The sequence below is a fragment of the Perna viridis genome, chromosome 3 (assembly GCF_037379345.1).
Source record: "Perna viridis isolate PV_CMFRI_1.1 ecotype Kerala chromosome 3, ASM3737934v1, whole genome shotgun sequence".
Taxonomy (NCBI): Eukaryota; Metazoa; Mollusca; class Bivalvia; order Mytilida; family Mytilidae; genus Perna; species Perna viridis.
The window spans coordinates 45,638,683-45,666,013 of record NC_142447.1 but is presented as its reverse complement, the minus strand read 5'-3'; the positions used below and the strand labels follow the sequence as shown (position 1 = coordinate 45,666,013).

The 27,331-nt window shown below is 33.4% G+C and overlaps 1 protein-coding gene across 6 annotated transcripts in view; it reads right to left on the bottom strand.

The window, feature by feature from the left end:
• Window positions 1–352: 352 nt before the first annotated feature.
• The window catches only part of LOC148622475 (uncharacterized), a 50,908-nt gene continuing 23,929 nt past the window's right edge, over window positions 353–27,331 (bottom strand). For all 6 annotated transcript variants that reach the window (XM_088572439.1, XM_088572436.1, XM_088572440.1 and 3 more), the window contains 19 exons: window positions 26,541–26,615; window positions 25,471–25,554; window positions 22,996–23,100; window positions 21,970–22,062; window positions 21,396–21,467; window positions 20,129–20,203; window positions 19,738–19,821; window positions 11,712–11,828; window positions 11,311–11,385; window positions 10,684–10,776; window positions 9,742–9,855; window positions 9,133–9,246; window positions 7,306–7,431; window positions 6,769–6,810; window positions 6,163–6,246; window positions 5,128–5,208; window positions 3,627–3,668; window positions 1,271–1,335; window positions 353–896 (listed from right to left, as the gene is read on the bottom strand). In XM_088572439.1, the coding sequence (XP_088428565.1) occupies window positions 852–896; window positions 1,271–1,335; window positions 3,627–3,668; window positions 5,128–5,208; window positions 6,163–6,246; window positions 6,769–6,810; window positions 7,306–7,431; window positions 9,133–9,246; window positions 9,742–9,855; window positions 10,684–10,776; window positions 11,311–11,385; window positions 11,712–11,828; window positions 19,738–19,821; window positions 20,129–20,203; window positions 21,396–21,467; window positions 21,970–22,062; window positions 22,996–23,100; window positions 25,471–25,554; window positions 26,541–26,615 (1,586 nt within the window). In that variant the 3' untranslated portion in view covers window positions 353–851. The remainder of the gene's footprint in view (window positions 897–1,270; window positions 1,336–3,626; window positions 3,669–5,127; window positions 5,209–6,162; window positions 6,247–6,768; window positions 6,811–7,305; window positions 7,432–9,132; window positions 9,247–9,741; window positions 9,856–10,683; window positions 10,777–11,310; window positions 11,386–11,711; window positions 11,829–19,737; window positions 19,822–20,128; window positions 20,204–21,395; window positions 21,468–21,969; window positions 22,063–22,995; window positions 23,101–25,470; window positions 25,555–26,540; window positions 26,616–27,331) is intronic.

Genomic DNA, 27,331 nt, shown 5'->3' with positions numbered 1-27,331 from the left:
ACACTTCTTGAAGACCATTTGTTGATCTTTGTAAGTATTTACTTTTTTTTTTATAAAGGTTGTATGATGCTGCATCTGTCATGTTTCACCATACCCCTTCCCTTTTCAATGGTATATAAAAAAAATGCTTCAATATAAGAAATGAACTCAGAAAGTATTATTTGTAGGAAATCAATAACATTGTTTTTAAGGGTCAACCTCTTCATGAAAACAAGTTGCTAATGAAGTACGTGTATATATTTTCCTTTGAAATACCGATAGCAAATGGAATCAACAAAGTCTAGACTCCCATTAACATAAAAATATTGTATAAAGCAAATATGTCATTAGATTCAAATAAGTCCCAAGAACATTAATTTTACTTCATCTTTATTCATTATTTTCGAATTCAACATAAAAGAGGAGACATGTTTTTTTTAAATAGTGGTCAATTTCACAATCATCCGTACATTAGTAAGTGTAATTTAGTCGTTAGTTATGACATCATTATAAACTAGACTAAGTCATACCCCCCGCAGTCAACATGGACTTAACTGCTTAGACAAAATACTCAAAGCAAGATTATACCTAGAACCATTTTTGTGTCTTGGAGCCACAGATGATTTCCCAGCATATGGGACACTTGAGGAACAGAATAAAATAAACAGCTTTTCAGTAAGCTGCTTGTAGTATATTTCCTATCAATCCTTCAAAGTATCGTGATGTTATTACTTACGACTAATTTTACACTTCAGATTTTTTGTGAAATCAACCACAGATTCCAAAGAAATAAAATTTAGAACAGCATTTTTAAATTATTTTGTACAGTGAATATAACAGAACATAAACATCGGTAAAATCCTGACTATATATTAAAAAGCATTAGCATATCCTGCAATGAACAAGTGGCGATGGATCTGAAAATAAAAAACAAAAATGTGGAATAATGATACATGTACTGTAAAGGGCCACAATTATTGTTAAACTCGAACAAGTGCTGTGGAATAATTAATATTTTTGATATTTTTTATCTATTCTAAGTATGGTTGTGAACAATTTTCTTATAAGTAGATTATTTAATAAATATTTTGTCACATGTAAGTCTTTTTAAAAGTGTTTGTTACTTGAAGATGTAAAAGTTATTTTTTCCCAATTTATTTGATATTACCTGACGCTTGGCCATGACTTCTCATAAACCATTGACAAGTAACAGTAAAATAGGATTTTTTTTGGGTTAAAATCTTAACATAATCTAAAAAAACAATGTAAAACAACTAATTTAAATACTTACTCCAATCGGGGTACTGTCATCATTGTTTCTTCTATTCCATGCTGTCTGGCCAGGGGACGAAAACCCTGTGATGTAGAATAAAAGCAATTATAAGCTTCTCGAATCATTGCCCTTCACTTTGTCTTACTATGAAACACAATAAACTACATACACAGCTGTCAATATTAACATGAACCATGTTTACCATATTTATCAGTTAACTACTGAAAAAAGGCATGGCATCTGTTTTTGGGACCGATCGTCCAATGTTAGGACAAGTGGGAAAGGAGAACATGCTATTCTTTTACGTTATCTTTCGTTCAATTCTTTTATAAAGAGTAATCAAGGAAACCAAGATTCTAGCCGAAATCAATGGAAAATAATCCAGGAACAAAGACTACGTATGGAAAACGGACACAAACAACAAAGAACATAAAATAACCAACATAATACGTACAAAGAAAAAAAGAAAATGAGCAACTTGTATACTGGGAGCATGGACCAGGTGCACAATTACATTTAAATTCCAGGATTTGGTCCTGCTTTTTTGTGAGCCAATGAACAAATATTTAATATAAATAAATTGAAAATTATCTTTATATGGTTAAGCTTGTTGATCTATTTATGAAAAAGCATTATTGAAATAAAAAAAATATATATTTGAATCATAGATTTAAATCAAACATTTAAACCGTTTCTGGTTTCGCTAAGATTGCACTGATTACAAGTACAACAAAGCGGGAAACATGAAAAAGACGATAAATAAATTATAAAAAAAATAAAAATAACACGGAGCTGAAGTGTATACTAGAAACGAACTTGAAGGAACATTAAACGGTCACAACTGGATTTTCGCGTGTGAAACCAAAAAGACAAATTATTTCCCTTTCAAAGGTATGCGGCAATACTTAAATTTTCTTATGCAAATTAACATATAATTCCCAATTCATCGAAATCCCTTGAAAAGTCATGGAGAAGCTGCACTTACAAAGATGTGTGGATTTATTATTTGCTTGGATATATAATAATTAGAAAATATTAACAAACAATCTAAAACAGTGTGCACCATGGCTCTAAGATATCCTTAAATATCAAAACTAAAACTTAAAACCAGTACAACGTGAGTATACTCGAAAAAAAACCCTGATAACTTTGATAAATAGTTTTGGTGGCATGTCTCAATCTTAATTACAGCTCAAGTGTTTTTTTAATAAGCTAAATATAAACATGTTTATGAGTTAAAATTTAATACATTCACAATTTTCACTTAAAAATACGCTTATAAAACAATTACTCCTCTCTCTCGCAAAAAAGCAACAAAAAACACGCAGAGATACAGAACAAAAAACTTGATATCTTCCCAGAAAAAAAACGCAATAGCAATCAAGTCAATGGATATACACGGAGATCATCCATTTGAACATTACATCTACCGGTAACTTGAATAGTAAAACAGACTGACGCTCATATGTAATAAAATTGCGGATATCGTTATCATGCATATCAAACAATTGACATTACAAGAAACACGGAATAAAAGTCATTCTTGGAAGAGGTAAAAACTCATAATACAATCTTTCAGTCAGTGTATATGTAGTCACATAAAATGGTTCTGATCAAATTATCGCGTCTGAATAAAAAATGACCACATTTTCCATATCATTATGGTAAACCGAGTTATAATTTCATTTAAATGCACTGAAAACCAATATTTCAATAGCAGATAACTGTAAAAAATCCTCATTTTCTAACAGTCTAATGAAAAATTTCAAATACAGTGATGCAGAGATCAAATAATGGTCTTTTCAAATTAAGAAAGCGTCATTGAGTGAAGTAATATTGTCAGATCAGTGGGGTTTTGACATGCATGTTTCTGATTGTTACCATTTTGCCTGATTCTTACAAAAATTTCCACATAAAAGATGATGAAATAGATACAGACACAATAGCTCATATGTACACATGATTGTCTATAGGACATTGTAACCGTACTGACTTATTGGCTAGAGATAAATCGTGATAAGCAGCGTAGAAAACTTTCAAACGTAGAGTCCGAAGTAAAGTTTATCGCTTTCAAACTATGTAACAAACGTAACAGCCAATATGCTTTAACTGGTATACATCGTCTTCATTCCAAACACCTAACAGAACAAGTTTCACAGAGTGCAGACAATATATTATAGAAGTTTCTACAAAAGCCTGCTCACAATAAGGGAAGGACTTAAAACAATCAGCTGATTCAAGTGGGATGTATCTGCTTTAAAGAAATAACGCAGTGATAAAGATACAAATGTACAAATATCTGTATCTTAGAAGTCAACAAATAATCCCAATCTAAGTGTACATGTAAGTCATGTATAGTCTTAGTGGCACTTACCCGAATCATTGAAAGTCAATGACTGGAATGGCGAGTTTACTCCTGAAAGAAAAAGATGAATTATGAGCTCCGATACATTCTAAACAAAAACATTTTATTTCATGAACACTAGGGATCACCATCATAACTTAAGATGGTATTTATGAAAGGATAATGTTAGTTATATTTGCTAAATCAACTACACATTACCCCAAATGGGATAAATATCCCCTGTACATTTAGGGACCATTGTGGACATACGATTCGTATTGGGCACTATGGTGGATACACAAAGCACTTTTGACAAACAATTTGCTCTCACCTCTATAACGTCCGACAACCGTTATTTCTACAATTTTTTTGACAGTGCGCACATCCCAATATGGTAATTTAACACCCCATTAAGTTTCATAACAATCCTGCAAGTCGTTGAGGCGTTTTTTGTTCAAACATAAAATTCCTGACAGTATGCGCATATCCAAGTGATTTTATTACATCCAACAAAGTTTCATTTCAATGCTGCAAACTGCTTGAAAATAGGACAGATGGACAAACAGGCAGAGGGAAACCTAAATACCCAAAGGTATTATGACCATCATTTTTACATATATATCGAACTCCAGACGAGCATTTAATTTTAGTAGAATGTGGCACACATGAAATGCGGATCACGAGATTTCGAAAGGGGTGTTTTCCAGGTATTAATACTCTATCATTGCCCAAAAATATACGGAATGAGCACAATGTCAAAACAAAAGTGAGAATTCCATTTTGTTGGATCCGCATTTGATTTAAATGACATCTAATCTTAGATTTTAATAAACGGTCCTTTCTGACCTTTGGCTTCATTTTTCAAATTAAGTTGATTTTTTATATTAAAAGAACAAATATATAATACGCAGGTTTTGTCAGTGTCATGATCTGAACAAAATTGACAAAAAACTGTTCCATAGATCATTTTTTAATTTGAACAAAATATAATTCAAAGTTAAGACATGAAGATGAGATTTCCGCTTTATTTACTTTGTTTACCTCATGATACTTTGTTGAATCGATTGTCGTTGTCCTAGTGCAAACTGTATTGGTGGGACCCCTTTGTGACTCGTGTTGGGAGGCTGCTTTATTGTTACTAGATTTGTATACTCACAGGTGCCACTGGCGGAGCAGAACATGATTAACCCTACAGGGCACCTGATGTCACTCACATTTCCTGTGGGAGTTCATATTCCTAGTAATTTAGGGTTTTTTTTTGTGTGACGCCTTGTTTCCATCATCTTCAGTGCTAATGTGTAATATATTTTATTCGGTTCGCCACATTGGATTTGTAGATAGTTTCAGGCCATCTTTTTTTTATTTTGACGTATTTACATTATTTGTCTATTGACGCTTCAGTATTTTTTGCTGATATTCAGTCAAAGAATGTTGACAATGGATGAATAAACCCTATACAGGTAGCCTAAATTCAAAGCTAAAACAGAAAGTAGTTGCCAGTATATGTTTATTGAATGTTATTAATACATACCCATATCTATCTCCTGTGCACCTATATTCATTTGTTCATTTTGTGTGTCTGTTAATTGCGTCTCAGATTCATTTACTCTTTCTACAAAGATAATAGTTAATAATTAAATATTTTGCTTTCAAAGTTTCAAACTTAACAGACGCCAACGACAACAATTGGGTGATACCATTTTAGGACGGGATTTTTTTTTGGAAAAAAAGTATGTGCACAGTAATATAATGCTATGAAAATTGTGAAAGTTTCATTAAATTCTTTTCAGCGGTTTGAGAGGAGCCGTGAATTAAAAGACCCCCAACCCCCAGTCGACCAATAACAGTCTATGTCTTTCATCAGGAAACTTTAAAAGTTATTCCAGTCTGTAATCATTTAAACATCTTGGTTACATGACAAAAATACAAAATCAGGTCCTTCATGATAAATACGTAAATTCCACCGTGATGGCATGTCATCTATTACCGTTCCATCATCTCAAAAAAACGGAGCAAAAGACGCAACAGCCATAACAACCTGACAGTCAACCATCTGTTATAAATTTTTCTTCAAATCATTTAACTGATGGGTCTTATTTCTATCTAAGGGCCTCAATTTCTGCCCTCTTCAAGGTCGTATCAACGACGCAATATTGTCCGAGAAACTCGACAATTATGCAAGATGTTTGATGATCGAGGAGAAAGAAAAAGTATAACCTGGAACAGAATACGATCTAGAGTGATTCGCAGATAGTGAAGTGAGAGGGATTCCTACATCCACACGGAATCAATAAAACATTTAGTTTCTTTTCATCACAGTGTTTGTTTATATTTTGAGTCATATCTTTAAACAAAGATCAAGATCACACCAAAACTTATGTTTCAATTACTTAATGTTAAAGATCTGTGTTCACTTTCGAAAAATTTCAATACATCAGAATTCACTTGCTTATGTGGTGAGTTTAATCAGTAGTTGACTTAAAAGTTTTTTTTTTTAATTTTTTATATCATAAAATTTATTAGTATCCCTGTGCAATACTCTAGTCTTGTTTCTAAGCTTACTCACCAGATCTGGTAAAAAGCTCTGATCTAGTTGTCATAAGCAGAATCTGAGATTCCATCAGGTCATGTTCGAATTTTGAGTTTTGTTCTGAATTTGTACAAGAAGATATGATAATGAAGATAGGTCAGACAAGATCCTATAAAACCATTTCAAGAAGGGTAGTATATAAGTCAAATCTAAATTTACAATGTAATTGGATCCTTCGTTCAGGCTTTACTAGAAATAAATCAGTTTTAGCTTTACAAAAATAATTTCAGTTTGTGCTTCGAATGATCATAACAAAATGCACTATTGGGTATGTACTAGTAAACTAGGTCACATTAGAAACTTATGTTATGTTATGTTACATATTTTATCTATGCTTTTTTTAACATGTCGATTTGTAAAAAAAAATGAATTATAGTATACTTAATAATGTTAAATAGTTTTAATACTTGATTTCCTGCTTCTGTTTAAATTAAAGTTTCTGCTGTACCGTCCGTATCTAATTATTGTACTTGAACTATTATAATATATTGATTTCGACCATTTTAGTGCAATATTGTATATTTTATCATCTATACTGTATTTCATGTTTTCAGTTCATTTCTTGTTATGTCTTTCTCTTACCTAATGTTGTCTGAAGTTTCCTTTTAAGGGCGTTGATTTCATCTGGAAAATAAAAATATGAATTAAAAAAGTAATGCTATATAGACAGTACATCTTGTTTCAGACAAACACACTGAATTTATGAAATGTTGTTTTAAACTGTACTTAGTACTAAGTGAAACATGTGCATATATGCCCGTGAAGTATCGTGTCCAGCCTACAAGCCTACTGCCAAACCTCATAAACATAATTACATACTGTTGACTCCTGAAAAAGATATCCAGATAACTGCAAGTAAAGCTAGCTGTGATCACTATACTAACCTTTATCACCAATATACAGAGGATATCAACCTCTTAGTTGTTGTACTTTTTCATTCCATCAAACCTCTCAATTCAGGGAATTGAAAACAAATATTACTTCTCAATATTTTTTGAAAAAGGTAATATTGACCAGTTAAAATTACCAATGTATTATTGTTATGTGCCTTTTAAATGGCAAAGACAAATCAGAAAGTCACTTGAACAATATTAAAGTAGTCTTCAGATTGTACTTTACCTGTTCTTTCTTTCAATTGTTTCTGAAGCTGGACTCTGTCACTCCTAAATGTCTGTGCTTCATTAATCTGCTGCCCAAACTGTTGTAGCAATTCCCTGTACTTTTCTCCAATACGTTGGTTGTTTTCTATGAACATATTAACAAAACATATAAAAAAGCTCGGAAAACATTTGCATCAACGCCTCTGATATATTAAATATTTCAAGCAGTAACTGATTCATTGTTTTGTCAAATTCGCTCTTAACATTTCAATTCTGATACATAAGTGGAATGTTGTTCCAAGTGCAAGTTAGACAATTCTATGTAGAATGTACAATTAACAACAATTATGGATAACCTATAAACTCCTTCTTAACATGAAACAATGGGGACTAATAAAACTATAGCTATGTTTAGAACTTCTAAGCATAATGATAAATGTGTCTAATTTAAAATTATAAAAATAAGAGGCTCCCAGGAGGCTGAATCGCTCACCTTGTTAAATTTTTGCCTTTCAAGGGCAATAACTCTAACAAGAAGTTGTCCAACAATTTTGACTTCATGAAGACTTTGGTAGGACTTATCATGAGGATCAGTTCATCAATCAAAAGTTTCATTCTATCTATTATAGTTTTCAAGATATTGACTGAAAACTGCAAAAAACGTAATTGTTTGCCTTTCAAGGTCAGTACCTCTTATATAGAGTTGTCTGACAACTTGGATCCTGGAGACTTCTGTAGGCCTAATAATAAGAATAATTTCAGCAATTGAAAGTTTCATTCTATCTATCGTAGTTTTCAAGATATAGCCTGAAAACTGTAAAAAAGTCATTTTTCACCTCTCAAGAACAATAACCCTTACATGGAGTCGTCTGACAACTTTGATCCCTGAAGACTTTTGTAGGCCTTATAATAAGGATATTTCAGCAATTGAAAGATATTGGCCAAACATAACGGTTTTGGAGATATATGCAAAAATCTGCTGTCTGACCCCTATGTTCTATTTTTAGTAACGGCGGCCATGTTTTTAACCGATCATTATTTCAAACGGTCATTTTGTGCAAAATACTCTTAGGAACAGTCATTATAAGTTTCATGCAAATCTATTCAGTAGTTTCAGAGAAGAAGATGTTTGAAAGAGTAATCAATGGAACCAAGGTTATACCGGTAATCAAAAGAATGTAATCCAGGGACAAAGACCAGACATGGAAAACAGACATACACAACAAAGAACATAAAGTAACTAAAATCATACATACAAAGTAACAAAAGTAAATGAGCAACTCGGATTCCACTAAAAACTGGGAGCATGGACCAGGTGCACCGGTAGGGTAAGTGTCCTCTGCTTTTCTAGAAACACCCGCCGAGTTGCTCATAAAAAGTCAAGTCCGGTGTAGACGAAAGAGGATAGGAAAACGATGGATACACTGTAACGATCCACGAGTTCATGATGACGCCCATAAAACTTTTGTAGTGATGACTTCAATCTTGTAGCAACATAACCCTGCTCCAGAAGCCTATTTGTTAGAATTCTAGCGCGTTATAAAAAGTCTGAAGAAATTGTTAACGACGACGAGGACAGACGCACAGTGATGGCAATAACTCACATGGCCTACGGCCAGGTGAGCTAAAAATAATAATAGTAGATGGAAAAACGAGTACGACATTTTAAGGGAAGTAAAAATGTAAGCAGAGCCTTTATAATACTGGGAGAAAATTAACAACTATATTTCAATGTACAGCATATTGCCAATATTAGTATTAAGATACTAGTAACTGGAAATGAGCAAATGAAAGTAAAGCATTAATGATGTGACACTTTCACAGAATATAGAGCATATGGATAAACCTTGATATTTTTCTTTTTCAGTCCAATAACTTTCATTCTGGTCCTTCAAGGAAGAGTTTTCTGTCTGAATCCTTCTGAGTCCACTTAGCTTAGACAACAGTCCTGCATTTTCCTCTTAATAAAAAGAAACAACCATAAAAACTTTGTTATATCACCCAGGAAATAATATCAACTATAAATAATAATGAATTATAAGTTGAATCTCCCTCTGCAAGTATTACTGTGCTCCATACATTTTATTTAGTGGTCACCACAATTATCAATAATTTACTAACTTTCTGAAATTAATGAAATGTTTCAATACGAAATATATAATGCAAAGGGATTTGATGTGCAGGCATCTAAAAATAAAGCCATTTTATGCAAGATTGTACACAAGTTCAGGGAACACATATCATATCACCATACAAGCTCCTATTTTAGATTTTAGATGTTACAAATTAAACTGGAAAGATAAAAGAAATTATATCAGAGTATATATATATAAAGACTATTCGAGACAGCTGTAAAATTGTAAAATGTTTGATGACATATTACTATCAGGATGTGAGGTAGGAATAACTTGGTCTTTAATGTACACTTACGCTGAAATTTAAAATGTACACATACCTCTTAAAGAGTTGTTGTTTTCCTCTATTCTTTTGAACTGTTCTTCCTTTTCGGGCAACTCATGATATCGTATCTCTATATCTCTAGCCATAATTTTTGCTCGACTGACCTCATCTGTAGCGTGTAGCAAACAGGGAAATTAAAGAATTTTAGTAAACATGCTCACAATACCCTATGTGTCCATACATGCACTATTTAGAAAAAAATAAACCCTTCATAAGAACAGAGCAAGAACACCCACTTAATGGAATTCTAAGGGATAACAAAGTCCCTTATCAGTTGTGAAGTTCTCCCATTGACAGATTTCTATGAAAATTGATCCCATGTAAGCTTTTTTGCTACAAACCATTCACCAACGTTTTAAGGAATTCGTTTATAAATGGAGACGCTATCCAGGTGAAACACCTTAATCAACGATGTTCAGTCTACTTCCTGAAAAAAGTAGTCTTTCTTTATTTCCGCAAGTAAAATCAAATCCAAAATAGCCATGTTACAAGCTATTCACCAAAATTGAAAGGAAACGAGGACAATACTAGGCGACAAACCAAAATCAATAATCCGCCTTGACTGATTGCTATACAAAACAACCCATGCTATATTGCTAGAAATCCTTCATAAAACTAAAAGGGAAATCAATCAAATACGGTAAATAAATAGAGGCACTATCTTTGACTGATACACGGCAGACAGATTAAACCTAAACTTCTTTCGTTTGGTAAAAAAATAGATATGTGTTATATTTATTATATTTTAATACTTGTTATAAAATGAATTATGTCATTCTTATGCAATATCAATATATTCTAATAACAGATTGTTGTTTTATTAAAGTATTACACCAACACTAATGAATAAATCACATTTTTAGTAAAGCTATATTAAATTGTACAAATACATTTCCGAAAAATGAGAGGTTTCCCGATAAAATTGAAAATAGATTACCTTGAAGAACTTTAAGTTCTCTTTCCTTTGTGTTGAGTTGAGAGTTCTGTCTGGTGACATTATCAACTTGCTCCATGAGAGCATTTTTAGTCGCTGTAAACAGTATATATTACAGCACAATATAATAATTTTTCGCCTATTCAGGCAATATAAGTGAAAAGAAATAAAAACATTTATTGAAATGCAAAAAAGGAAGTAAACTTTACGTATTCAAAAGGCTAGTAAAATATAGAACTAAAGCATTATTGAGGTATTATTCATAAATTGCAGAAACATTTCTTTTACCAATATATATTTGAAAGTATGACTATGATAATATACAGTATGTTTTATTTCAATTTCAGCAAAGTGATAAATGTGTTAAAGGAAATAACCCCAATCATGTGATGCACACTAAATAACCTGCGAAGAGAATTATATTTAGCTGTTCATCACATGCATTGATTTTATTTCAAATAGACAGAAATATTTCAGTCATTGGTTGAAATCTAATTTTGATTAAACCAACATAAACAACGTTAATAAGTGGCAATTACATTGTAAGATTACGTCTATGAGATGAAAAACAAAACAAGAAGTCAGAAAAGGCGTTTCTTCTTAAAAGAAATTATTTCTCTCTTAACTCACAGTGATGCTGTGATTCTTCATTCTCAAAGAGGTTCTTGTAATGTTCCAAAGACATCGAAAGTTCGTTTGATAGATCTGAAAAATAAAAAGTTCCATTCATTTCTTCAAGTTATCATGTCTTCATAAATTCATACAAATGAAATGAAAATTCAAAATTTACTGAATAACAAAGAGTAATTAGGAATGAGGTCCGGTCCCCCTTAACCGTTTCTTTTAGTTCCACCACTTTATCTTCCATGCAGTTTCTATATAATCTGAATAAATAAAATAATAGAAAAAGACAGTTTGACAAAACGATCAAATGGTAAGTAACAATTTGACATTAAGCAAAAGTAGTGAAACACTTAAAATATTTTGGATTTGAAGTGTATGTTTTGTCATTATTTTGGTAAGTTTATTACCTTGTAGCTGGGAAATGATGTCTTCTTGCTCTTCAATTTTCGATTGTTGAATTTGAATCTCACTATTTCTTGTTGCAATAATAACTTCATATGACTTTAAATTTTGCTTAAAATTTTCTGCAAATAAAGTTAAGTGTTTTCAAATCAATTGCAATCACACACACACACAGAGACAGATATATATGTGTGTGTAGCCTAGATTAATCCTACGAGGAGAAATGACCCGGCCAGCGAAAGCTATAATTTATATAGCCTAGCTGGCCGAGTGGTCTAGGGCGCTGGTCTTAGTGCAGGCGGTTTGCCATAGATGTCACAGTGGAGGGAACGACCAAACGACCAAAAATTTGCTTCGCAGATTTGACAGTTCTAACATCGTTGGGATTTTTCAGACCCTTCTATAAGTCTATCTTCACTGTATCAATTTGATCCGATGGAACAGTGTAGAGAATAGAATAGAGTCGTCACATTCTGAGACGTTATATATATACATCTAAGTATGTTTAACATCACCAAAAGATGGTAAAATTTACATTGAATGTTCTGGATAATCAATATCCTTCTTCAGCATAAAACTAATAAAGTTCAAGATCAAAACAGATTCAGAAGCTGAATCACGTACGCTGCGGGTGATTCTACCTTTATCAAAGGCACACATAAGCAAATGATAAGGAATCTGAATGAAAATAACAAAGGGGTATTTTTATCAAAACTAAGAAATGAATTTACTGTGAAAAACAATTAAGAAAAGTCAAAATATAGTAGTACGGCATATTGAGGCATAGCATGTAGTGACCAGTTTTTATTATGTTCTATGATCGTAACAACAATGTCTGGCAGATCTAAGATGGCGACTTAGAGGGAGGTCTGGTTTGCATTTGTAGTCACTGCGATGACTATTCATGCGCCTTTTGAAAGGTTTTCTGTTTCGCCAACGTACTGCATACCACATCGGCACTGGAGAAGGTATACAGAATTTTCGGTTTTGCAAGTCACGTCGCAAAAAATGGCAAATTCCTTTCCAGTGCAGTAGCTTTTAAACATTTTGGTGTGCAGTATCTGGGTACAGGTCTTACATCTTTTATCTCCACATGGTCGACACTGGCCAATTTTGTTTGGGCTGAGATGAAATCTCTGCTCTTACAAGGGCATCTCTTAGACTCCTAGGTCTACGGAATGCCAGGACCGCGGCCCCAGGAAAGAGCTTAGAGGGCTTAAGATGTTTTTGAATGTCTTCCCAATTCGAATGCAGTAGCTGCGAGAGTTTCCCAAAGGCTGGATGGTAAGTAAGCACAAAAGGAACCCTTTTGTTCTTTTTCTTGGGTTTGTACTCGAGGAGATCATTACGGCTGATGTTGTTAGCACGTTTAATTCCCCGATCTATATCTGTTGATTTATAGCCACGCGATAACAAATGACCACAGCGTTCTCTAGACGTTTGTTGGTGGTATCGTCAGATAAGCAAATGCACTGAATTCGAAGTACCTGGCTGTATAGTATGCCTTTAGTACAATGTTTTTGATGACAACTTTTGGGAGATAAGTATTGGTGACTATCAGTTGGTTTGCTGTGAAGATCCATTAACATTTCCCCGTCTCTTACAGACGTAGTAGTATCCAAAAATGTGATTGTAGTGTCAGAAATTTCGTGAGTAAATTTGATTGATGGATGAGCATTGTTGGCATGTAGGATAAATTTTGTTTAGACTCAGTCCATTTCATGTCAACATCATCGATGAATCGAAACCAAGAGAGGAGTTTCGATAAAGATGTTGAAGTTATTTGATTTTCTAATTTACCCATGAAGATGTTAGCATACGAAGGAGCCATTTTCGTTCCCATAGCTGTACCATTGATTTGGAGGTAGTGTTCGAATAAAAAAAATAATTCATTTTAGGTCTTTGTCTACGGCTTGTACAGCACTACATGCTATGCATCAATACGCCGTACTACTATATTTTGACTTTTCTTAATTGTTTTTCACAGTAAATTCATTTCTTAGTTTTGATAAAAATACCCCTTTGTTATTTTCATTCAGATTCCTTATCATTTGCTTATGTGTGCCTTTGATAAAGGTAGAATCACCCACAGCGTATGTGATTCAGCTTCTGAATCTGTTTTGATCTTGAACTTTATTAGTTTTATGTTGAAGAAGGATATCGGTTATCCAAAATATTCAATGCAAATTTTACCATCTTTTGGTGATGTTAAACATATTTAGACGTTTATTTAATATTTAATTTATTATATTTCGTACGTTTTTAACGATTCATCACCATGTAAGAGTGATTGTTGACATATGTAGACGATTTTATATATATATATAGAGAGAGAGAGAGAGAGAGAGAGAGAGAGAGAGAGCGGGTCTGAAAAATTCCCAACAATGTTAGAACTGTAATATTTTTGGTTGTTCCCCCGCGGGACTTGAACTCGTACCGCTGTGATATCTATGGCAACACCACCTGCACTAAGTCCAGCGTCCCAGACCATTCGGTCAGCTGGGCTATATAAAATATAGCTTTTGCTGGCCGGGTCATTTCTCCTCGTAGGATTAATCTAGGGCTGTAACTTAGTACACGATGTATGGTAGTACGGGACAGCTCAGTTAGATGTTATTATGTAGGATAGAGGATCAAATTAATGGTGCATGTCACAACAAATCAATATTATACAACGTCTCAGAATGTGACGACTCTATTCACTACACTGCTCCATCGGACCAAATTGATACAGGGAAGATAATGTAAACGTATAGAAAGGTCTGAAAAATTCCCAACTATGTTAGAACTGTCAATTTTGCGATGCAAATTTTTTGTCATTCCCTCCGTGGTCTAGGGTGCTGGACTTAAACCTGGCGGTGTTGCCATAGATGTCACAGCAGTACGAGTTCGAGCCTCGCGGAGGGAACGACCAAACAATTGCATCGCAAATTTGACAGTTCTAACATCATTGTGAATGTTTCAGACCTTTCTATATATATATACAACGTCTCAGAATGTGACGACTCTATTCACTACACTGCTCCATCGGATCAAATTGATACAGGGAAGATAACGTAAACTTATAGAAGGGTCTGAAAAATTCCCAACGATGTTAGAACAGTCAAATTTACGAAGCAAATTTTTGTCGTTCCCTCTGCGGGACTCGAACTCGTACCGCTGTGGCATCTATGGCGACACCGCCTGCACTAAATCCAGCGCCCTAGACCACTCGGCCAGCTAGGCTATAGGTTACAGACCACCAATTCAACCAATGAGCATTTGGAACGTACGCAAAAATAGTCCTACGCAGATATTACCCCTGTTCCTCATAGTGCTGTGAAAAAAGTTCTCATCTTATTTAAAAAATTTAAACAGTTTCTGAAAGGAAAAACATTTCTGTACATTTTATAGGTGCATTTTGCTTCTTGTGATGTGAGGCCTAATCTCCATAATGATTTTTAAATATACCCCTATCTTGTGAAAACACTGGGATTTCCCATGCTATTTATAGACCCTTCACTTCTGGTGACCAGTACTGCACTGCAAGTCTGCTAACCCCACATGCCATTCTGAGGATTGTGAGCTGACATATGTAGAATCATGCTGATATATAGTCCTCTGCAGGTTAAAGTTAAGGTAAAGTCCAGAGAAGCCATTGAATATTGTGAAATTAGCATAGAAGCCTATGGAAAGTGGAATTGGTGGTTTTTAGCCTTAAGTTGAAGCCATGGCAAAATGAAAAGTTTCTTGAAATAGCTTTAAACTACTTGAAGATCTTGTTAACTTTGCCATGAGAGGAATACACTACAAAAATCCTTCAAAATATGCATTTTTTTAAGTTATAGGTCCAAATTATGGAAAATTGGTCTTTTTGGCTGATTTTCATGTCCTATCTTGTAAAAAGTGTAGAAAATTTAGTAAAAATATCAAATATTAAACTTTGAGGGCTATATTTACCTAAATATGGTGGTAATAAGCACTTGAAATCAAGTTTTGTGTAGATTTGAGCAAAAATTAGGTTAGAAATGAGGAAAAACTCACTTTCATTACTGCGGTTAAGGCCATATCAGCATTCCCCTATGGCAACATGGAAAATCCATTACTGAGTACTTTTTTTGCTTTAGGTGCCCTTTACTGGTCATGTTTTAATGTGAAAACACTGTATTTACAAATGTAAAGCCAAATATATCACCTTTTGTGAAAATTTAAAGATTTAGGATTTTTGACATGTGATCAAGAAAAAGGGGGAGGCATGTCAGAAATAAATTTTTAAAAATAGACCAATTTCTCAGAAAATGATTACTTTTAAAACTATTTCTTCATTAATATTGTTAAAAAACAAGTTGTGATTGATATTTTTTATTTGAAAAGTCAGAAAAAGTTCTTTGCAAATATTTAATGCATTTATGTATGGTAGAATATTGTCACTTTTTTGCTCGCACAACTTGGTTACCCTATATTTAAAAATCAAATATTTAAAAAAGTGCTTGTCACATTTCACTGAAACTTTGCAAATGCATTCAGTATGTGTGTAGAAAGAAACCTGTATAGTTATTTATTTTTTCTAAGACAAAAAGTGACTCTTTAGGTTACAGACCACCAATTCAACCAATGAGCATTTGGAACGTACGCAAAAATAGTCCTACGCAGAAATTACCCCTGTTCCTCATAGTGCTGTGAAAAAAGTTCTCATCTTATTTAAAAAATTTAAACAGTTTCTGAAAGGAAAAACATTTCTGTACATTTTATAGGTGCATTTTGCTTCTTGTGATGTGAGGCCTAATCTCCATAATGATTTTTAAATATACCCCTATCTTGTGAAAACACTGGGATTTCCCATGCTATTTATAGACCCTTCACTTCTGGTGACCAGTACTGCACTGCAAGTCTGCTAACCCCACATGCCATTCTGAGGATTGTGAGCTGACATATGTAGAATCATGCTGATATATAGTCCTCTGCAGGTTAAAGTTAAGGTAAAGTCCAGAGAAGCCATTGAATATTGTGAAATTAGCATAGAAGCCTATGGAAAGTGGAATTGGTGGTTTTTAGCCTATATTAAAATTGCTTCGCAAATTTGACAGTTCTAACATCGTTGGGAATTTTTCAGACCCTTCTATAAGTTTACGTTATCTTCCCTGTATCAATTTGATCCGATGGAGCAGTGTAGTGAATAGAGTCGTCACATTCAGAGACGTATAATATTGATTTGTTGTGACATGCATCATTAATTTGATCCTCTGCCCTACATAATAACACCTAGATGAACTGTCCAATACTACCATACATCGTGTACTAAGTTACAGCCCTAGATTAATCCTACGAGGAATCACCCGGCAAGCGAAAGCTATATTTTAATATAGCCTAGCTGGCCGAGTGGTCTAGGGCGCTGGACTTAGTGCAGGCGGTGTTGCCATAGATGTCACAGCGGTACGAGTTCGAGTCCCGCGGAGGGAACAACAAAAATTTGCCTCGCAAATTTGACAGTTCCAACATCGTTGGGAATTTTTCAGACCCCTATATATGGAGAGAGAGAGAAATGACACAAGTTAAAACTTACTACGAAAGCTTCCCAAGATTTTAACGCCTTACAATAGCTGTATGATCAAATTCGTGCTTTGATCGGAAATTAGTTTCAATTTGGAAATACGGGTAAATAATTTATGCGTCAAAAAGGTCAAAAGATGAATAACGTCTTAATAAACTTAAAAAGTATGAATGATAGGGAAATCATAAAATGAATTGTTATTTGCGATAAAATGATACCAACAATATTAATATATATAATATATCCTCATCCGTCATTTCTCCTAAAGTGGCATGGCAATGTATTTAATTCCAATTTTTGGACGAACAGCTGAATAGTTCAACTAATTGTTATCTGTATAAAAACATTGTCAACAGTGTTTGCATGCAAAACTACCTAACAAAACATGCAAATTTTAAAGTGTATTTAACTAGGTTGAGGTTGTCATCACAAAACTTATTTGTTGAAGTAGGGCGTAACCATGGTGTAGATAGATCAGATAGGAAATGTGCACTCTGTAATTTGAACACTGTCGAAGATGTTTCACTTTGTATTACAATGCAACTGTTATTCAGCATTATGAAGGCGTTATATTAAATCTTTCCTCAATTAAGCTGATTGGGTTACTTTGTAGGAAAACGTAAAAGATATGCGTAAGCTATGTATAATATACTTGATGTATGCTTTAAAACTTAGGACAGAATTTTTTGTAATGGAACTTAGTTATATGATATGCTTCTCTGATGTTGTCATGAAAAACTATGTTGACATAGTATTGATGGTACATTTTGTATTGCTATGTAGTGATGAGCATGATGTGCTTAAAATTAATAAAGAATTTTAATTAAAGGATGAGAAAGAAAGAATATCGTTTGGCTAGATCCTTCAATTTCAGTTTCCGCTATATAGATAACGTATTATCTTTAAACAATCCTAATTTCGGGGATTTGATACATCGCATCTACCCAAAAGAACTTGAGATAAAGGATACTGCAGACACTGTGAAGTCAGCCGCATATCTTGACCTACACTTAGAAATCGATGATAAAGGAAAAATATTGACCAAACTTTAAGACAAACGTGATGACTTTTCAATCAGAATTGTAAACTTTCCTTTCATCTGTGGCAACATCCCTTCGGCTCCTGCGTATGGAGTATTCATATCACAACTCATACATTATGCCAGAGCTTGCCGAAACTACGCAGACGTTTTGTACCACGCTAGAACTCTAACAAATAGGCTTCTGGAACAGGGTTATGTTGCTACAAGATTGAAGTCATCACTACAGAAGTTTTATGGTCGTCATCATGAACTCGTGGATCGTTATGGTGTATCCATCAGCACCATGAAAACTGATTTATTCAACGGGTCATAGTTTTCCTTTCCTCGTTTGTCTACCCCGGACTTGACTTTTTATGAGCAACTCGGCGGGTGTTCTAGAAAAGCAGAAGACGCTTACCATACCGGTGCACCTGGTCCATGCTCCCAGTTTTTAGTGGAGTTCGAGTTGCTCATTTACTTTTGTTACTTTGTATGTATGATTTTAGTTACTTTATGTTCTTTGTTGTGTATGTCTGTTTTCCATGTCTGGTCTTTGTCCCTGTATTACATTCTTTTGATTACCGCTATAACCTTGGTTCCCTTGATTACTGTTCCAAGTTTTTACACAAATTCATTGATTTGATAGTAGTAAATTTGTATAAAATCATGACGTACTAGGTGCCAATTTGTTAAATATTTTGACTCAATATGATGATATATTGTTAATATATAGATAACAGTGTTTTATCGAATGTCCCCAGTGTAATAAATTTCGATAATTCACAATAAAATAAATTCGGTATAATTTCTCCCGCCAAAACTTTGATGTCAATCCACCCATCACAGAATTCAAAATTCATGTTGAAAATATCGATAAATTATTAAGAAAATCTATATAATAAATAGAATAATCAATTGGTTATTGTGAATAACCAAAATATGATCACTCGTGCCAAGAACGCTTGAAGATTTAACTCGTGGGACTTGTTAAATCCAAGCGTTCTTCGGCGCTCGTGGTGATATTTTGGTTATTCACTCTTTCCGATTAATTGTCCTATTATTCTTCACTGGAGATAGTAAAATATAGATTGTAACCGTGCATGCTTCAACATAAGCGAGAGAAGTTAAAAGGGCTCTGTGAAGGCGAAATGGTTTCACCAATAAAAATGTGTTGTGATATGAAATTATTTATTGATTTTTTATGGGCCCTCTCTTACAAAAATCGCAGATATTTTAGTCACTCACTTTGGAATGGTATGTCAGTTAACCTCAACTGAACAATGCTGAAATCTGATTAAGAAAAAAACTCGACAATTTACCCGGGAAGAAAGGAGTACTTTGTTTGGATCGCTTGCATTATGTATTACATTAATGAGAAAAATATAAATAATTTTACACCATCGTCAAATTATGAATAATTTATCAGTATGATTATTCCATAAAGAAACATGTTAAACTTCATACGAATTAAAGTACAAACCAACAGCAACTTCCTTTCCCTTCTTATACTTTTCGTGGTTTTCCTTTGCTGACTGCAATTCGCTTGTTGTTTTCTTGATATTTTCTGAAAATGGATTTAACAATTAAAATCACTTAGCACTTATTCTAATTTTCTGACGAACAACAATAAATACACTGAACTTATTACTACCTCGAAAAACAATCGAGATAAAAAGATACCGCTCTTAAATCCAAGTATATAATCAAATTCATAAAAAACAATGTGAAGGAAATTTCATATCCAAAATCATTTCGATTGAAGTCCAATCAAGGATTTTGTTAAATGGAAATAAATTTCCATTAATTCAAATAAACATAGTAAAAAGAAGGGAAATAGCTGCTGAAATACAGATTGTGATATTTTCACTTACCATCTCTCTCTTTTATTTCCTCTTTACATTTCTGTAGTTCAGCTGATACTGTATCTCCTTGTTGCTCAAGTTTCGCTAAATTATAATAATACAAATCTTTCATACTTATAAATCGGTAAACTTTGTCCGTATGCTTCAAAGTGATTAGATGATTACAAACGTTTGAAAGCATTGAGCAAACATTACTTTAGTGACAAATTTCATATGTCTAGATTTTCAGTCTTCTAACAACACTGTTGACTCAAGGAGGAGGTTGAATATAGAGGATAAGCATGGTATATTGGTTTACAATTGATTTGTAAGTTGCTTTATTTATATAAAATTTCATTTAATTCACCCTTTTTCACATATACTTGTTATAGAAGCAAATTCACCAAATAATTGACGAAAAGATTTAAGCTCTCCCTTCGTGGATGTAGCAAATAACATATTAACCTCTACCATCATAGTTATGGCAAATGGAAAAGTATGTAGAAGACTGTATGTCTAGAAAAAGCTCACAACAAAACAACAAACCTATAACACCATATAATGAAAAACAGTTTTGCATAAGGAGCACAGAGTTAGTCTGATTGGAATTGGGCCTTTAGTCCACATATTGCAGTGAACGGGCAAATCTCAGATCTTAACAAGTTTCATTATTGAAAGTCCGTTGCACTTGAATTCTGTGTGATTGAAACAACTTTAAATGTTTTATGCAGTCAAACATTGATTTATGTTTAACAACTATATAAAAGTACCTTATTTTAACATTGCAATATTGTAAAGTATCATTTTCCCAATAAGACTTAAATTAGCCACGTGTCTCCTTTGTAGTCAAATGATTTCTCGTCGAAAACTGTGCTATAAACTATTTAGTAATAAAAAAAACAATTTGTTTGTGACTTGAAAAGTTTTGTTCTCTATTTCTGTACTTACCCAATGTTGCAAAGCACCAGATGAGTAAAGTCTTTCAACACCATGTTTACAAGTACAAAGACTCAGACTCAAAAAAAAAAATTCTTATTGAAGATTGAACACATACAATTATATTTGATGCAGTGATAGTACGAAACCGTGTTAACCATACAAGCTTTGCAAGAGGACAGTTGTGTATTACAAATTGCCCATAAGATTCAATAATACGATGTATATTGTACAGCATTAATCAATGTGAACAAGTTCGTATCATCATATACCATAGTAAAAGGTATTGCAAGACCCCTTGCCTTAATTTTGCCTATACTTCAATTTGGCCTCAGCTACGCGCCTGATTGCCTGCACACACCTTTCTCCTTCTCCAATTTCCCAATTGTGTTTAATAAAGTTCTGTTGTGATCTTCAATGTTATCTAGTTTTCCTGAATAAAATTATAGAAAGGACTATCATTGTTTTATTTTCTTTCAAGACAAAGTAAAACTCATCAATTCTGTCATTTTTGTCTTTGTGTCAAGTCTGGACACTATGATATGTAAACGTTTACGTTCTTGTATAATACAGAATGAACATCAGTATTGTAATAATTGTGTTCATTTCAATAAGAAAGGTCGTTGAACTGTTTGATCATGTAGCTTTGTTCAATCATGCTACTGGATAGATGCTTAGTTTTCCATTTAAAAATGTCTTTGCAATATGACCACTTTATAGAACGACACAATTTATTTCATTGTAGTGAGAAGTATTTACTTGTTTAGAATATTTCAATACATTTCATTTATAGTATTAATATACAAAAAATTAAATTAAGCCAACAATTGAACATTAATACCTTTGTAAGGCAGTTGTTTTGGAAAGTTTTTACTGTCAGAAATAGGTAAAAAATTTCAACTTGGATCATTTTAATACTTTGTCGTTATTCTTACTTTGTTTCTCTTGTAGTTTCTCTAATTTCTTTGTCTTTTCATTCAGAATTTTTTTGCCATCTTCCAGTGTCTTTTCGAGGTCCTTAATGTTTTCTATGATATAATTACATTTGTTTGTTTGTTTTTTAATTTTGAATGTATATTTTTCATCAAAATATCTATCAATAGTCTATTATCTGTTACTCCAAAGTTTTCGGATTAACGCTGCTAACATAATATTTAATCAGTTCAAAATAATAATTAACAGTAGGTAGTACACCTTAATCATAAAAAATGAGACCATAGTATTACTATTTCCTTTATCTTTATACTACATAGCAATTGTTCGATGAAATAAAGAAGATGGAAATGTATTAAGTATATAGTTTTCAACATCTAATTGAAATACGTTGAACTCCACATTGCAGGTATTGAAAGCACAAAGAAATCACGGTACTGACGTGTTTCCTATTTTGTCAGTTCGGCCTATAATTTTTGTTATTAATCTTCATTTGAACAGCTCAAAAGAAGTATATTTAATTACCGATCTAAAAGCATACTGCTTAATTTATACTTCCCTCGGGATGAATCGTGGATGCACTTCTCAGAGCGCGTTTTTTTTTTTTTTTTAAATATAATCATATCGGTTTAGGTAGTACATGTATTCATGATTGGGATTGAAGCTCCATAAAGAAGATTACATTGGTTCTAGAGCAATTCATAAATAAAATCATTCCAGTCCATCAAAGTATTGTCTGATTTAAACTTTTACTTAAAGTGAAAAGTACTTTTATTCGTGGATACCAATTTTCGTGGATTAGGGAAGAAACACAAATTCATAGATTCTTGAAGTCGTAGCTTTTGAGGTTTTCTGTATACACATAAATGGAAATCTCCTTTTCTTTGGGAACCAAATTTTGTGGTTTGGCCTACCCACGAAAACCACGAAAATTGGTACCCACAAAGAATAGTACTTTCACAGTAATTCAATTTGGAGCTGTACGCTCATGAGAAAACATTGTCCAGCTTTGATATATATATACATACCTTTTGCCATTTCATTATTTTTTTTTAGTGAATTATTTTCTTGTTTTTCTGCATTCAACTTTTCTTCTAATTTGCAAACTGATTCTTTAAGGTTCTTCATTTCATCTAGAAAGTGAAGTAACGCTTTTGTTTTTATATCTACTCAACTAACTGAAGTTCTACAGAGTTGGGGAAACACAAGCAATTTAAAAAATGTTAGTGTTATAGTTCATACATATATATCGTCTGAATGAATATCTCATGATTACATTATACGTGTAAGTTATAAGCTCCCAGGTGACTGTCTATGGTTATTTGGACAGTCAGTTAATTCGGCAAACGCCTCACCCTCCAACAGATCTACTGATTGTCTAAAAAATCATAGACGGTTACGGGAGCTTATAACATTATTGTACGATTTTGCTTCTCTATATAATGGGAAAATAAATTAATCTTTGTATCGAACTATATTTCTTAAAAGTTTTTTGGAAATCATTCGGTGGTTATTATGTAAAATTGATTTTTGTCTTGGCATCCAGGTCAATTATACACACTGGCCATTGGCGTGAATGAACTTCATGTACCTTAGTCACGACATTCAGGTCAAATTGTCTGACAGTGCTATATTATACTCAGCGTCATTCTCATTGAGTGATGGATTTTCACGCCAGGAATGACCCGGCCAGCGGAAGCCATATTTTTATATAGCCTAGCTGGCCGAGTGGTCTAGGGCGCTGGACTTTTTGCAGGCGGTGTTACCATAGATGTCACAGCGGTATGAGTTCAAGTCCCGAGGAGGGAACGACCAAAAATTTGCATCGCAAATTTGACAGTTCTAACATCGTTGGAAATTATTCAGACCTATCTATAAGTTTACATTATCTTCCCTGTATCATTTTGATCCAATGGAGCAGTGTAGCGAATAGATTCGCCACGTTCTTAGACTTTTGTTGTGACATGGATCATTAACTTGATTCTCTATCCTACATAATAACACCTTGATGAACTGTCCCGTACTACCATACATCGTGTACTAAGTTACAGTCCTATATTAATCCTACGAGGAGGAATGACCCGGCCAGCGAAAGCTATATTTTTATACAGCCTAGTGGCCGAGTGGTCTAGGGCGCTGGACTTTGTGCAGGCAGTGTTGCCATAGATATCACAGCGGTACGAGTTCGAGTCCCGCGGAGGGAACGACCAAAAATTCGATTTGCAAATTTGACAGTTCTAACATCGTTGGGAATTTTTCAGACCCATCTACATATATATAGCCTCCTAATTGAGTGTATATATGTACCATAAGCCAGTCAAACATGACAGAGAATGAATACATTACTGCATATACAGTTCAGATAATAGTTATTATTACCTAATTATAAGGTTTTATCCTGTTTATTAAATATACACATATTTTTCTCTATTTTCAAAATTTATTCAGGACAGGGCGATCTATTGCACTGTCGATGTACTATTGCACGGTGCAATAGTTTCCTTGAGGAGTCTATTGCACTGACCCCATAATGACCTTTATCTAATCCTTTTGATTGGTTGAACTTTTTTAAGCGCTTCATTGAATTGGAATTTACACACAAAAACTCGTGTGTAAAAACGTAGATGTGACTCTCGTCTGCCAATTCGTAAACATGGAGCGGTCAATTTCCTATTCCTGGTCGAATGGTTGTCATATTCCCCATTTCCATTCTTTATTATATCTCATACACAAATTAGGTAATAAAACAGTTATTAAATGGGTTGGATGCAATAGACCAGAACATCTGTCCTTCCTTACTGAGAATGATAAAGTGTTCTCAGTACCCCAGGACAAATATTCTGGTCTGTTGCATCCAACCCATTTAATAACTGTATATTGTTCACTTAGCTGTGTTCATTCGAAATGAAAATTTAGATAACTTTCTATCGAAAATTGATAATAGAAACAAGAAAAAAAATAAAACCAATTTAACAATAAAAAAAGTGTGAATCAAGAGTTGTTGGCCAAACTTTTCGTGTTATGGCTGAATTATGTTCATCTTTGAAAAGCGTGTACATACTCAATTTTACATGGCAATACAGCACACCAATTCCTTGTTATTCCCTATATCGGTACTAATTACAGGATATCGAATTTCAAGTCTAACATCATCTCGAACATGGTTAGTATAGACAGAAACATGGTATAAGGGTGTATATAAAGACGAATCAGGAGACAGTTTCCAATATCTATTGCAAAGTTACTGTGAAATTAGGAATAGATTAATTTCGTTGTAGGTTAAATTAGGATTTTGTTCGTTCGAACTTGTAATGAAAGACTAGTGGGCGGCATAGAGCACATTTCTAGGAGTAATGTGGATTACATGAATGATGAATAATCAATTTAATGTCTGGTTAACAAATTTGTAAACGTACATTATGTTCGATATTAAAACTCGGTACATGCAGGTATACAAATGTACAAATAAATCTGTTTTGTTATTAATAAAGTTAAGAACTCACCTGCTGATTTCTGCCTTTCTTTTTCGTATTGTTGTTTGTTTGTCTTCAAACCTTCTGTATCTACTTTCAATTGCTTTATTTCATCTACAATTTTTTCGTCAATTTTGTGGCATTAGTAGCAGAATTCAAATATTTACCGTAATTTTTATAAAAATGTGATATAAAAAATATCTATACCTATCAGACACAGGTTCAGAAAGTCAGAAAGGGATGACTTGTTAAAAAATTCATAAAATAAAAACGTGTACTTAATATACAGATGGTATATTGTGAGTATACATATCAGTGATTCCAATATGATTGAGTGGGGATATAATGACTATTTTCTCTTTGGGCCATGTGGCTTTTGTCACCATTTGGCGTCCGTCGTCGGCAACGGCGGAAATGTCGTCTGTTGTCTTCAAACATCTTCTCCACAATTACATGTACTTATGAATTTGATATCCTTATGATACATATGAAATTCTCGATTGCGTCAAAGTTATAGGACAACTCCGTGTTACTGCCATTGAAAGGTGAAAAATTATGTATTTTTGTTAAAAAAATATACATGTAGCTTGAAAACCTTAACGGATAAAATGAAACTTTCAGCTGATGAAATGACCCTTGCGATAAAGCCTACAATGGTCTCCAGTGGGTCGGAGACTGTTTACAGTTATTGTTCTTTAAATGGAGAAAATGACGTTTTGCAGTTGTTTGTGTATATAATGAAAACCAGTATAGAAATCCTTTATGATACAAAAGTGTACATTTGATTGAAATCGTAGGACGACTCTGTGTTAGTAATTATGGCATTCAAGGTAAAGTTTGATGATATTTGCAGTGTGATGGAATATTATAGTCCTGATATCAAATATTCGTAAGGCGAATAAGTGGATTCAAAATGAGCAATTCAGGCCCGTTAGAAATTATAGTTGTACATATATCCTCATGCACATAAGTAGTCTCATAGATACATACGTCAAATTATTTTTATCGATAATGAAATGTGAATAACTACAATAGCAAGGTATGGGCAAATTTGTAGGGCGCTTGCAAGTTACTGACATTATATGTTTCGGTAAACTAACCTTTTCCCTGCTCCAATTCATTTTGTGATTCGGATAGTTGTTGTCTTAATTTCGTAATTTGTTCTTCCGCTTTTTCTGCAATAAAAATAACAGTAATCAGAACAAAAATAACTGAAATTTCCCATCCATAATCATAAATTTCCCATTAACTTAAAATGTGCCTCTTGGAAAAAGTAAATATTTTTCATTATGGTGTTTAGTAACAAGCACGCTAACGAAAGAAAATTTCAACAGTTTTCCAATCTACCAGTAAACATAAGCACTCGCTGTGATGTCAATTATGGAAGCTGTATAGGGAAAACAGCACTTTTAGTGAAAGACATCACACATTGTGCACATGATTCAAGCACAAAAACAAAATAAAGACACAAAGATTCCATCTTTACCCACTCCAAAAAAAAAAAACAAAAACAGACGTATATCTACAGTCACACATCAATATATTTAAGAAACATATTGCAAAATTTAATGAACAAAATATTCTTTAAAAGGTAATTTTTCGAGTAAAATTAACCAAAATACCACATGGCTGAATTTTTTTTGGCAAGTTGTTTCAATACTGATTCGCAATTCAAGGCTACTCATATATAAGATGTCTTTTATCCAATAATGTGAGATATCTTACAAAACAAATAAATATTATAAAAAACGGCTTGAAATAAATTTTGATCTCATTTCAAAGGCATCTATTTAAATTTTCAAAATTTCAATCTTCAGTCAAACTTTCTTGAACTTACCAGTTTTATCACTTATTGCATTACAGATATCGAACCTAAGGAGTAAATGTAAAA